Below are 14,295 nucleotides of genomic sequence, written 5' to 3'. Positions count from 1 at the left end.
ACTCTCTTTGTAGACCATGTTGGCCTTGAACTCACAGTGATCCGCCTGCCTCTGCCTCTCAAGTACTGGGATTAAAGGCATGTGCCACCACTGCCCGGCTGAGGCACTTATTTTTTTTAATAAACATAATTTTAGGTTTATTTTTACTTACTATTTGTTTGTTTATTTGTGTACATGGGTGCTTTGTCTGCACATGTGTCTATGTACCACGTGCATTCTTGGTACTAGAAGAAGGCACTGGATCCTCTGGAGCTGAAGTTACAGACAGTTGTGAGCAGCAGTGTTGGTGCTTGGAACAGAACCCAGGTCTTCTGGAAGAACAACCAATGCTTTTAACCACCAAACCATGTCTTCTGCCTCAGCTTCAGAAGTTAATTGTATAGCTGATAGTTTTTTGTCTTTTTTCAATTTGACTACTAAGCAATTCATAGGAATTAATGTTTTGAGTTATAAGTGATCAAGATCCTGAAGTATTTTACAAGGAGATGTAGAAAAATTACAACATCTATCTGGGGACTTTCTTGTCACCAAATTTGGGAAATTTGTTACCAAAATGCCTCCACCAAACTTGTGTTTTGGTAGTCAGTCCATTGGTGAGATGGGCGATGGGCACATGGGTCCAATCCCAGCGGTAGGGATGGCAGGGACTTACATGGCCTGCTGCATAGTTTGAAGTCTTCCAAATGTATAGAAATCTTGGGTTTGAAAATTCCCCCATAAGTTTAAAAATCACAGTTTTCAACGATCATTAGTTAAATGGGCCTAACTGCCAGTTTTAAAGTTCTAGAATGAATGTTTAGAAATGATGGATTTGATTTTCATAAGGAAGACCACTAGAGGGCACAAGAACTCTTGGAAAGAAAAAGGTACTTCATTTTTGAGCCGTGGATGAAAAGAAAAAAAATCTAGTTGCCAGCAACCCCGTGTTGCCCTGTCCTATGTTGAGACAGTGTTCTAGATAAAAGCGTGATTTGACAAAGCAATCTGTATTCTTTAGAACTGAATTGAATTCTCTCTTTTTTTTCAAATACACTACAGTAAAATCTATTTGTGATATTTAAAGTGACAGCATTTTTAGTAGTATATTTTTAAGTCTAATTGGAGAAATGCAGACCCTTTAGCTATGGAGGATGCTTGGAGGTTGGCTAAGGAGTCTGGGAAGTCGTCTGGATGTGCAGACTGCCTCTGTACTGTTGCTGAGGTGAACTTCCCCAGCACGTGGCACACACACCTCTCTGACTTCAGGGAAGCCAGCCTGTGCTTTTTCCTCTAGGATGGCAGTCATATAGAACAGACAGGATGTTGCATTAGTGACGTGCTCTGACAATCTGTGTATCACCAAGAGACTCAACCAAACTGCCAGGAAGGGTTCTGTGGGACCCAGGGCACCACCATGTTCCTCCTGGCTCGACGACACAGGGAAAGGATGGCTGTCCCTCCTGGCTCGATGACACAGGGAAAGGATGGCTGTCCCTCCTGGCTCGACGACACAGAAAGTCAGTCAGAGACACCACACAGGCCATACTTAGTTTTTGCCATGGCCTAAATTTAGAACATACCCAATTCCTCAAGTGAGGTGTCTTTGACAGCTTGTTGGTTTTAGGGCCTGAATTCAGCTCTACCTTTGTCCGACCTGGTTTTCAGAGTCTGCGGGACATCTGAGTGCCCAAGAGAATGGCAAATCCTTATGGGTTGGACCTTTTGTTCTCCTAAGAAATTCAAGTGTCTTTTTTTAGTTGCTAGCATCGACAAGCTCATGACTTCTCCTCCCAAGCCGCCTTCTGAATGTAAAGATGTAAAGGAATACTACTTCTCAGAGAACCGTGTTTCTGTTGTCCTCTGTGCTGAGGGACTCTGTAATCTCAGCGCGGTCATCACCGTGGGCATGCTGTATAGCCTGCAAATCTGCAAATGGCAGGACGTGCCTGCTGAGCGTGCCACCCTTGCTCTGAGATGGCGCTGTCATCTAGTCGAGAGAGAGAGAGAGAGAGAGAGAGAGAGAGAGAGAGAGAGAGAGAGAGAGAGGAGAGTGCTCTTAGACATTTTACTGCATGGATGGTTCTCCTTAGCCAGAGGCATTCTTGCCACAAGGCTGGCTTTGTCATATGCCATTTGAGACTTGGAGGCTGATGTCATCCGTTAGCATTAGCGCTTAGGGTGATGCAAGATCTTAAATTATCGATTACCCCAAGGAATGCATTTAGTGTGTTGAACAAGTTCCTCGCTATCCATTTTGGAGAAGGGCTTAAGGGACAGTGTTCAGAACTCCAAGGCTTGAATGTTTACTTCTTGTTTTTTCTCAGGAGAATTGGTATTAAGGTATGATTTTGGACAACTTTGTTAATGGGCTGCGGGAGTTCATGGCTTAGGGCTCTCTCTCTCTAGATCTTTATTCCTGAATATCCAGAGTGTTTTTTTTAGTTTAAAATTATGACTATGTGTTTCTTCATTGTATGAAACATTTACAACATACCAGTCACACACAAACACACACAGACACACACATACACAGACACACACACACACACGTACATACTCATGAAAATTTGGGGCCACAATTTTATTAGGTATGTATATAAATATACAGCACATAATGATCAAATCTATGTACATTAATGTGGTTAAAAATTGCCATCTCGAACTATTTTTTTCTATTTTTATTTTGTTTTGTTTCGGAGACAGGGTCTTAGTATGTAGCCTTGGCTGGCCTGAAGCCCACTATGCAGACTAGACTGGCTTCAGACTCAGAGACGTGTCTGCTTACCACAACCCCCAATTCTGTGCTTGGGTTAAAATTATGTTCCACCATATCTAGCCGCAAACTTTTAAAAATAATAATATTTTCACTTATTCTTTGAGAATGTCATATCATCTATTTTGATTGTATTCATCCCCTTCTACAACTTCTCCCATATTGTCCCTCTTGTCCCTCGACTTCATATTCTCTCTCTATTTTTAGAAACCCATAGTCTAGTTTGTGTTGGCTGACTACCCTGGGTGTGGGCCTTCCCTGAGTGTTACTCCATTGGAGGAAACTGACCTCCCTGGCCCAGCTGCAGTCAAATGTAGATTGCTCCTGACTCGAGGTGGAACCTGAGGCCTGCTTCCCCTCCTCCATGCTGGGATCTTTGTCTGGCCCGCACTGTGCAGGTCTTACGCCGGTTGTCACAGCCTTCGAGAGTTGATGTGTACATCTGCCTCCTTCTCTTGCAGTCACCTGCCATCCTCGACTTTTACAGTATTTCTGTCCCTCTCCCTCATGGATCCCTGAGCCTCGAGGGGAGGAATGTAACACAGACACCCGACTTGGGGCCCAGGAGTCTGGGGTCATTTGTTCTCTGTACGCTGACCAGTTGCGGGTTTCCATGCCAGTGGCCATCCACTACAAAGCTTCTCTGGTGAGGACTGAACCGTGTACGAATTCCAAGTTCTAGTTTGGACTCTGGGTTCAGAGTTCAGGCCTAGAGTCATATATTGTATTCATCATATAAATAAAAATTGGTTTGGGCTTTTTAAAAGAAAATTTTGGACAGATGAGCTGTGTATACATCCCTATAGACGATTAGTTTGATGCAACCTGTCACCACTCAATAACAGCCACAAGAAATACACCCACCCAACGCATATATATATACACACACACAGAGGGACTTTTTTGTTTTTGTTTTTGGAGACAAGGTTTCTCTGTATAACAGTTCTAGCTGTCCTGGAATCAGGGTGGCCTTCAACTCATATAGATCCGCCTGCCTCTGCCTCCCAGGTGCTGGAATTAAAGGTGTGCACCACCACAGCCTGGTGGATTCTTTTATTTAAAAATTTTAAATTTTACACACTAGCCCCAGTTCACCCTCCCTCCATTTATTTTTCCTCTCCCCTTCTTTCCCTCCTTCCCCCTCCCCATCCTCTCCTCAGAGGAGGTAAGACCTCTTTGGAGAGTCAACAAAGTTTCCAAGTTGAGGTAAAACCAAGCACCCCTCCCACCATCAAGATTGTGAAAGGTATCCCGCCATAGGGAATAGGCTCCAAAAGCCAGTTCATGAACCCAGGATATGTCCTGGGAGTTTGGACTTTCTTATATGAATACCATTTTGATGTACTTGTCTTAGGCGTTATTATATTGCTGTGAAGAGACAGCATGACCATGGCGACTCTTATAAAGGAAAGCATTTAATTGGGGGATTGCTTGTAGTTTCAGAGGCTTAATTCTTTATCATGGTGAAGAGTGTGGCAGCAGGCATGGCAGCGGGTCCTGGGAAAGTAGCTGAGAGCTGCACTCTGGTCCACAGACAGAAACAGAGAAATGCTGAGCGTGATGTCAACTTTTGGAAACTTGTAAGCTTGCCCCCAGTGATAAACTACTCCAACAAGGCCACGCCTCCTAATCTCTTTCAAATAGTGCTATTCCCTAGCATGCAAATATATAAGCCTACGGGGGCCATTCTTATTCAAACCACCATAGCACTTAGAAATGATTAAAATATTAAATTATTTTTTCAGTCATGTAAAATAGCTTTGATATTTGTTAAAGTAGGTTTGATATTTGTTGACCTGTATTGGTACAACCTTAATTTTGGGTAAATATTCTCAAAAATGGAATCAAAGGGTATTTTCTCCTAGAACATTACTTCTCCGAAGAGTGTCACCAAGGATTCTTTTTTATGGGTGAAAAGAAAGCCTCTCTCTTGTGGACAGTGACTTTTTTGCAGGGTAAGTGGGAAACAAACAGAGTTCTAGGTTCTTGTTGCTGAGGGTGCGAGGCCTCACACAGAGGGCAAACTTTTGCTGTCTGGGCAGTAGGCTAAGGCACCAGCGTGTGCCACCCCATTGCGTGGTCCCAAGATTCATGCCCCTCTCCTTTTGTAAATGAGAACGCTATGACTTGGAGGTGAAATACCTTTGCAGGCATCTCAGCAGGGAGTGGCAGAAGGCTAAGCAGAAGGGTTCTCAGTGGAGTACTGCAGGTCCAGATTTCCAGAGGCATCCTGGGATTAGTAGTCTTTTCTCGAAGAAGAGCTGTGAGTGGGGGGTTCTTGGAAAGGACCTGGTCCTTACTGCCTGTCACTCCTGCACCACAATTCAGAGCTGTGTTAGACCTTCTATGTGCCCCCCCCCCAAACTTATTCCTTGGTTATTAAGATGCCACATCTTGCTTAAAATAATCAATGTTATAGCCAGACACTGTATATTCAATGATGATCCCAGTGTTGAATGTTTTGGAAGAGGAGCCTGGGAGGAAGAGTTAATGGAGGGTGGATGGTGCAGGTAGCCTTCAAAGATGCAGGAATTAGGAATAGGCAAGTGGATCGGAGTACTGAGTAGAAAAAGAGGCAAGACGCGTTCTAAGAACAATGAATATGTCAGCTCACACATGGTTGGGATAAGGCAGACGCGATGGAGGCCTTAGACCCTTGGACCCATCCAGAAACAGCGAGGGGCTCTCAAACGTTTCCAAGTGACTGATGGAGCCGAGGGAAGCAGAGCTGTGAGACCACTGACGGTGGATGGAGCAGCCAATGGGATGTCAGGGTGGTGGTCCAGCCTTCTGGAGTAAAAAGCTCTGCCTGCTGATTGTGGGTGTTCTCCAGTTCTTACTGGTTCTTCCCACCTGAGTGGTAATTACCGTCGGATTTCCACTTACACGTGTCTGATCACATGGCGTAGTGGATGTAGTTCAGAGACAGAATACTGCATCTTTGACAGGCACAGGTGGCAGATACAGGGTCCAGACCAAAGTGGGCTGGCTTTCCAGTTCAGGCTTTGGGCACTGTGCTGGATTTTTATTTTCTTTTAGTCTTTTCAAAAGAACACCTAACAGGCCTTTGATGAATTTATGGTGGAGCTTCACTACTCCTGGCCACCGATGACCGCTGCTGATTCTCCAAGCGATCACACACACGCGGAAATATGTGGGCAAGTGTCAAGGGCAGCATCTGAAGGGCACTCGTATCTTAAACACGCAGTTGGTGTTTGCTTTTGGCTCCCCGTTTGGGCCTCACACTTGGGAATCCCTCCGGTGCCCTGGCGTGAGGGAATGAGATGGCCAGTGGTGACCTCAGAGCCAGGGTGACAGATTAAAGGTGTGCACCACAATACCCAATTAGTGTTTTGTTTTGAGACAGAGTATTGCTTTGTAGCCCAGGCTGGCTTGAAATTCTTTATCTTTCACTCTCATTCAGCTAAGTGGTGTGCCTCCTTGCCAGGCAACTCTGATTTTTTTTAACTGCTTATTTATTTATTATGTTTCTGGGGATAATCCCCAGATTTGTGCATTCTAGGCAAAGTGATCCACCCATGTCTCCAGTCCAGCTCTGAGGTTTTAGAGACTGGTCATTTTTTTAAAATATATCAGTTTTATTAAGGTATTTGGAGTTTTTTGTTTATGTATATGTGTGTGTGTGTGTGTGTGTGTGTATGTGTGTGTGTGTGTGTGTGTGTATGCATACATACATATGTACACACACATCACAAATGACTCTTGGATCTCATTCCTTTCTTCTTTTCAGTATACTTTTGAGACTATTTAGTTTTGTATTTTGTCTGTCTAAGATCCTCTAATACTGTGTTCCCGATACTAAAAAAATACTCCAAATTCACGTGCTTTTCCCTGTAATGTGTTTGCTATAACTATCGACCTTTATTCTCTCTTGGCTTTTCAGTTTATTACTCTATCATCTCCACTGCCCCATCTTATCTTCTAGTATGTTCTCTTTGGGGCTAATACTAACCATGACCTTATTCCAGCAGCAGTTGAGCCTCTGTCAGTAGAGGCAAAAGTTTCATCCTGGGTGCCGGATGGAGATCATTTAGTTGAACACATGTAATTTGGGAAAGTCATCTATGACAGACTGGGGGGGTTGTTAGCACGGGCTTGGGAGGAGTTGTGACCCATCTGGTTGGATGATGAACCTTGGTCACTGAGCCAAGGACACTTCTCTCAACTATTTTTGCATCCCGCTTCCGGCTTTCTAAGAGTGTCATAAAGAATGCCATTTTGAAGGGCACCGTGAACTTTAGGTCTGGCGAAGGCAGTACTTTTGTTGGCAGACCTAAGCTCATCCCGAGGCCATGGTACAGCTTTGTGGCAAGCCATCTCATAAACCCTGGGAGCATCTGAACAGAGGAAAGGGCACTGCCTGACCCCTGGGATTGCTGTGGGAAGCACAGCAGCAGACATGAGGGGAATCCTTGAGCCATATGCACATATGGATCGCTAAGTAGATGGGGCTAGTGTCAGCCTCAAAGAGAACATACTAGAAGATAAAATGAGGCGGTGGAGATGATAGAGTAATGAATGGAAAAGGTAGAGAACAAAGGTCAATAGTTATATCAAACATACTACGGGAAAAATCATGGGAATTTGGATTTTTTTTTTTGTAACAGGAACACAAGATTAGAGGATCTTAGGTAAAATACAACACTAAATGTCCCCAAAAGTACACTGAAATGAAGAAAGACAGGGAATCCAAGAGCCAGCATCACCATGTATTAGTAAGCCTAGTTCCTACATCCCGAAATAGGTGTCAAGGACATTGTAAAGTGTCCCGAGAATGGGAGTCAAGGTGAATGTCCCCAGAATAGCGAGCAGGGCTTGGTTACCTTCATAGCACTTTTCCCTCCATGGGAAGTGCAGAGATGTCTCAGAATAGAAACATACAAGGGTAAATAGTGACCGCAATGGTTCTGCAGTTCAAGGTAGACACACATGAGAGTTTTAAAAATTTAAAAAAGGAAAGGGATTGTGGGATCATGTCTTAGAAGTGGTGATCCATTTGGGAAGTGCTGTCCTCCACTGTCCTTGGGTTCCTGCCGGATGCTATCTTACCTCCCAGTCTCCAGCAACGCTGACCCCTCTGCTGGCATGGCCCACCTCCCTCCCCTTCCCATCACTGCCGTTCTTCATCTGGAGAGTTAGCGTGTCCTCTGAAATATTTGAAGTTATGGAGGTGTCTTACAGTTCTGGTTGTGACGACATCAATCCATTTCACAAGTGTTGCTGTATCTTGGCGCTTCCCGCAGGGGTCAAACACAGTAGGTGTTCTGTGGGAGGAAAGCAATGGCTGGAGCGAACACTAAACCGGAGGCTCTCTGTTACACAGGGTAGAAGACCATGACGATCTCATGCCAATATTTATGCATTATGACAACACTCTGAGAGAAATTTATGGCGAATACTTCCTGGCTGAACTGATAGAGGCCCAAGACGAAGAGAATCATGCTGTGGTGTGTGAGGTTGGTGACTAATGACCCTCCTGGGGACATAGTGAAAGAAATGAGAGGAAGGAGCCATGCTGCTGCTGGCTTGCTGGACATCCCTGGAGCTGATGTGCCTTTCCCTCCTGCATACCCTTCTAGGTGATGCCAGGCCAGCTTGGGGGACCTGAGAAAGCTGGGTGCTGGTCACGTCCTAGGCTAGCTGTTTGCCACACTCCTGTCCAGGATTTGTGGTGTGAAACTGTCCAGTGTCTCTTGGATCTGGCAAGGTATTGGAAGAGCAGAGGACCAGGTTAAGTTTAGGAAGAAAAAATTTTTCTTTAGGTCCTGGTAATTGAGGAGGAGGGTGTCAGGAAATTAAGAGAGGGGTATATCTGACCTGTTTAAAGTGAATCCTTCGATTTGGCTCTCTGGAACTCATAAGAATTCCTTGAGTTTGTAAAACGTAAGTTTCAGACACATACATTGTATAAAGAGCAGCATATTTATGCCAGAATGACTGAGACAGACGTTTTTGCCCAGTGAAAAGTATTTTTAGAAAACGACCAAAGAGATTTTAAAATCTTGACCTTGAATAGCGGTAGTAGCAGCACTCTGCCAGAGTTGGATTAATAGCTTATCAGCATTTTATCGATAATGTTAAGACTCTGAACAGCAGCGTGAGAGAGAAATTTGATAACTTGCATTTGTCCTCAGACCTTTATAACTTGCAGGTGGTCCTTGGTTCTCTAATTCTCAAGGTGAGGACGATACAGCAGCAAGCACCATCCCTCCGTGGCCTCTGCTTCAGCTTCTGCCTCAGCTTCCCTCCATGATGGGCTGTAAACTTGTCAATCATTTCTTCCATTTCCTCCCCGAGTTGCTTTTGGTCAGTGTTCTATCCCGGCAACAGAGCATAAAGTAGGACCGAGGCCATAGGCCATAGAGTATGATGTCAGAACGGGGCCACCGGAGTGGGGTCTTTCACCCATGCTCATGCAGACCGAGGAAAGCATCTGGAAGCAGCGGTTCTCACACTTGAGCTGCCTGGGGAGCCCTTGGACTAAGGAAGCCCAGGTGACTTGGCCTCACCCAGGCAGCGGGTGGGGGCGGGGAGGCTGCTTTTCTCTAAGTTGCAGGGTGTTGTTGCTCAATGGACTTGCATTTTACATTAAGAAACTGGAAAACCTTCCTCTTGGTTCTGGTGTAGTGTCACCCACGTCAAGAGTAGGTCTTGTATCAACTGTAACTGAACAGCTCAACTTCCATAGTGAGAGCTGGTTTGCCGGACAGGAGACGTGATGGGGAAGAGCCTGAGTGAATTTTAGGGCTCGTCTTTTCGTATAAGATAACAAATGCGGGCTGGTAAGATGGCGTGGAGGAGATGGGCACTTGCCCAGTGAGTCTAGTGACTTGAGTTCACTCCTGGGAAACTATGAAGAGTGGAAGGAGAGAACCAGTTCCACACAGTTGTTCTTTGACCTCTGAATGTGCATCTTGGTAAATACATCCCAATACACACACACACACACACACACACGCACACACACACACACACACACACACACACACACACACACACACACACACAAACTCTACAGTAAAAAATTTAAAGCAGCTTTAAAAATAATAATTAACAGCCGGGCAGTGGTAGCACATGCCTTTAATCCCAGCAATGGGGAGGCAGAGACAGGTGGATCTCTGTGAGTTTGAGGCCAGCATGGTCTACACAGTAAGTTCCAGGATAGCCAGGACAGTTTCACAGAGAAACCCTGTCTTGAAAAAACCAACAACAACAATAATAAATAATAATAGTAAACAAACATTAATTGAATAGAGTCCTTGGATCCCTACCCATCCTGTTCATTAATAGAATCATAATCATGTTTTTGTTTGCAAACAGATATTTGACTTTGATTTTCAAAAGAGATTCCTATGCCAGCTAATTGAAAAGTATTAGAAGATTGGAATTTGCAATTTTGTTTCTGGAGTGATATTTTTAGGGATTCATTCTTCATACACTCCTTTCTCTTTTGCTGAAACTGTAAGACCTCTTAAAGAATATGGCTTTTCTTGAAATTTGAGAGCAAATAATCTGCGTAAATAAGGTGAGCAGTTTGAGGCTTGCTTCCACATCGAGTCTCACGGACTTGGTGTCTATGAGACTCTCCTGAGAGACATTCAGGCTTTGTGCCAGCTTCATGACAGCATCATAATTCTGTCAGGAATGAATACAGAGTCAAACACTCCAAAATAGATGTGGACAAAGGATTTGATTGACAGCCCCACCTTCAAAAAAGGATACAGAAATTGTCAGTGGCACATGAGAAGAAGTCATTTGGTATCGTAAGATGGGAAGTGTTAGTCAAAAGCACAGTGAAGCCAGCCATGTTGGTTCACATCTGGAATCCTTGTACTTAGAAGACTGGGGCAGGAGTGGCCCACATGCAAAACCAAATCTAGGTCACTCTATTTCAAAAACAAAACAGAACAGCTGCAGTGAGATCATTTTACTCCCAATAGGGTGGTGGTAGCAATAACAACATCAATAATAATAATAATAATAATAATAATAATAATAATAATAAATAGAATAGTAATGCAAGTTTTGGCTTGGAATTCAAGGGCATAATGAGGTGGATGGCCCTTTTTGACAAGAGATTTGTTGGAAGAGTTATTAACGTCATAGACAGAGACAATGGCAGCATGGTGGAGGCTCTGAGGAGAGTTCCACTCCATGGTAGGGTACAGGGGTCCCTTCTTTTAGGTTTCTGAGTGGGGAGGAGTGAAAAGGACATTGAAAATTCCCTCTCTTTTACTGGAAGTGGGGTATTCTGCTGGAGTAGCCAGGGAGCATCTAACGCTTTTCACATGGTTTTGATGTGTGGTCTGGTTGATGGCTCTCTTCACCACTCAGTCAGCATTCAGCTCTAGGCTGATGAGAAAAGGAAGGGTCAGGAAGCATTTGGGCCAGAGAGGTGCCATTTTGAAAAGTAGTGTTTTTCCACAACCGCTGAAAGCTACAGGCAATAAATCGTGCAGAGCCTCAACAAGGACTTTGATCTTTCTGTTAAGTCTCCACCTTGTGTGATCCAGTCTTCATTTGTAGGAGTCTTTTAGTTCTCTGATTATTTATTTATTTATTTCTTATGTATACAGTATTCTGTCTGAGTGTATGCCTGCAGGCCAGAAGAGGGTACCAGACCTCATTACAGATGGTTGGGAACCACCATGTGGTTGCCGGGAATTGAACTCAGGACCTTTGGAAGAGCAGGCAATGCTCTTAACCCCCGAACCATCGCTCCAGCCCTAGTTCTCTGGTTTTATTAGAGTGTTAGTGACACCCCAAATCCCTTGAGGAAGTGATCTACTGCAGTTGTGGTGCTCTCTGCCTTGTTCTTTTTCTTGGTCGATTTCTTTCATTTTCCATGTGAACATCGAGGCAACGAAAGCCACAGATGGGAAGTAACAGTGCCAACCCTGTGACATTGGTGTCCCTAAGAGGTGAAGGGGTCTAGCCAAAGGCTGTGCTGCCTCAGTCATCAGAAGCTTTATGTTCCAGAGAGAGGAGACCACAGATCTTATTCAAGGACATAGGTAGGACCTGGGAACAGAAACCAGGCAGGAAAGCCACATCTTGTGTCTGAAGCCTTTCAGGTTCAAGCTAAATACTGGTCCTACTGCCCCACCCCCACCTCCTACCTGTCATCCTGGATATGTCATTACCTTGGGTGGAGGTGTCTGGTCTAGCTTGAGAGAGCTAGTTGTTAAATCCTCAGGAACTTTGCAAGCTGTTTGCTGAACATAGCCATCATTAAAACTTGTAGGCTCACGCCTTTAATCCCAGCACTCAGGAGGCAGAGATAGGCAGATCCCTGTGAGTTCGAGGCCAGACTGGTCTACAAGAACTAGTTCCAGGACAGCCAGGGCTATTATATAGAGTAACCCTGTCTTGAAAAACCACAAACCAAATAAACAAACCAAAACAAAAAAGTTGTATAGGCTGAGGGTGTAGCTCACTAGGTAGAGTTCCTGCCATATAAACCCAGCATGGTGGCACATACCTGCAATCCTGTTCCTGCCATACAAACCCAGCATGGTGGCACATACCTGCAATCCTAACACTTGGAAGGCAGAGACAGGAGGATCAAAAGTTCAAGGTCACCCATAGTTAAATAACCAGTTCAAGGCCAAACTAGACAACATGTGATCCAGTCTCAAAAATAAAACAGCAAACAAACCCCAAAACAAGAAAGGCTATACTTGTATAAACTTACAGTGTAAGAAATTATTGTAAATAATGTTAAAAGGGTACAATTGATTTCTTTTAGTTTTATGTAGCTCTTGGGGATTTGGTCTGTGGTCTTATCTAGTGGCATAGTATTTAATAACATGCCATCACATATCTCTGCCCTACATCTATACCTCATGTTTGATGACATCAGTTGGCAACTTGAAACTACCATGATGCCAGTATTTTACCATTGGCAAGCACTAACATCTGGGCATTTCTTCCCAACACTGAATCGGCATTTATTAACATCTACTGGGGCGGCCACTGTAAGTGGGGCAGGTGGTTTCCCTGCTAGGGTGGGAAAGGGCAGCCCCCAGCTGAACAGGCAGAAGGGTGTATATAGGGCTTCTTAGGGGTGGAGTTTTCCCAGGGAGATTTTTCTGCTCAGAGATTGGTTAGTTTTCCTGCTTAGGGATTGGTTGGTTTAGTTGGTCAGGGGCAGAGTTGGCTCCCATTTCAAGACCAAACTTTCTTTTACTTCCCCCTTTTTAGATTTTTGGCTTTAGTTTTGGGGCCAGGGCATATTTCTTTCACTGGCTCTGGTTCCAGGGCCAAAGTATATTTCTTTGACTCTGGTTTCAGAGCCAGGGTGGGTTTCTTTCACTGTCTCAGGTTTCAGGTCCAGGGTGGCTTTCTTTCACCGTCTCTGGTTTCAGAGCCAGGGTGGCTTTCTTTGGCTGGTCCGTTTACCCTGCAGCCATCACTAAGCAGGGGTAACAGGACAACGGGCATCAAGTGTGCCTCTTTCTAACCCAGTACAGGCCGGTTTCAGGCTGAGCACATGGAGCACTTGAGGGCTTGGCTTGAGTTAGGAGAAAAGCCATTGCCTTGTTGAGGAATTGTTGACTTGCTTTGTCCTGTTTGCTACTTTGGAGGAGTTCTGAGCTGTGGCTTTGCTGCAGGTTCCTTGTCATAAGTGTACCTTGACATCTGGTGTTTACTTCAAGCTGGGATTTCAAGGAAGGGTAGTTGGAGGCCAAGGCGGTTCCTAGAGACAGATGGGCAGAGCGTCTGTTTTGGCATCACCCAGGACGTGGGCAGCAGTGGTCCGAGAAAGCACCACTGACCTGCAGGCGGGAGAGAGCCTGCCAGGTTAGCCGTGCACTTGGCATCAAGAAAAGGGGATGAAAGCCAGTAACGGTCACAACGAGGACAAAAGCCCTCATTATGAAATATTGTCACCCAAAAGGGATGCCTGACTGTGGGGTTTTGGGGGTGGCGTTATGAATGTCAAAGTGCACATGTGTCTGTGAGTTAGACCGGGTTGTGAAGACAAGGCAAGCTCACAGATGGTTTTCCAGTGACCTAAATCTCATCTGTGTGGTCCCACAGACAGGAAGAGCAAAATCTCCAGTTTTGTCCTCCAGACTTTGATGGCAGAAAATACCTGTGTCCACTAAACGGTAACAGCAGCCAGTGCCTCTGCACGGTACAAGTGACACACACACCAACCTACCCCAGGCGAGGTCTGCAAATTGATATTCCAGAACAGTGTATCTCCAGGCAGTCATTTGAAAGGAACCCAAAGACCAGAGCGGACATGTCCACCCTCCATCCTTGCTCTGCTGCCGTCTCTGACTGTGGGCTTTTGTAAATTGTTACAACCCTAGCCGAGTGATGGGAATATAACAGGTTGTGGAATTGGAGAATGCTAAATCTTTGTTCCTAATGGCAAAACATGTTTTTCTCATTTTCATCAGAATGTGTGATCCATGCCATTTGAAATCAAATCCCCAACACAATGAGCCATTAGTGTAATAGCTCATTACTAACGGCGGTCTTATAAATAATACATTCTTATCATGCACACG

At 44.8% G+C, this 14,295-nt stretch overlaps 1 protein-coding gene across 3 annotated transcripts in view; it reads left to right on the top strand.

Annotated features, from left to right (window-relative positions):
• Cfap61 (cilia and flagella associated protein 61) overlaps positions 1–14,295 on the top strand; it is a 290,445-nt gene that overhangs the window by 30,274 nt on the left and 245,876 nt on the right. For all 3 annotated transcript variants that reach the window (XM_087911144.1, XM_087911142.1, XM_087911143.1), the window contains exon 7: positions 8,097–8,229. In XM_087911144.1, the coding sequence (XP_087767270.1) occupies positions 8,097–8,229 (133 nt within the window). The remainder of the gene's footprint in view (positions 1–8,096; positions 8,230–14,295) is intronic.

The sequence above is a fragment of the Myodes glareolus genome, chromosome 10 (genome assembly GCF_982192425.1).
Source record: "Myodes glareolus chromosome 10, mMyoGla1.1, whole genome shotgun sequence".
Taxonomy (NCBI): Eukaryota; Metazoa; Chordata; class Mammalia; order Rodentia; family Cricetidae; genus Myodes; species Myodes glareolus.
This window is presented reverse-complemented; position numbering and strand designations above follow the sequence as displayed.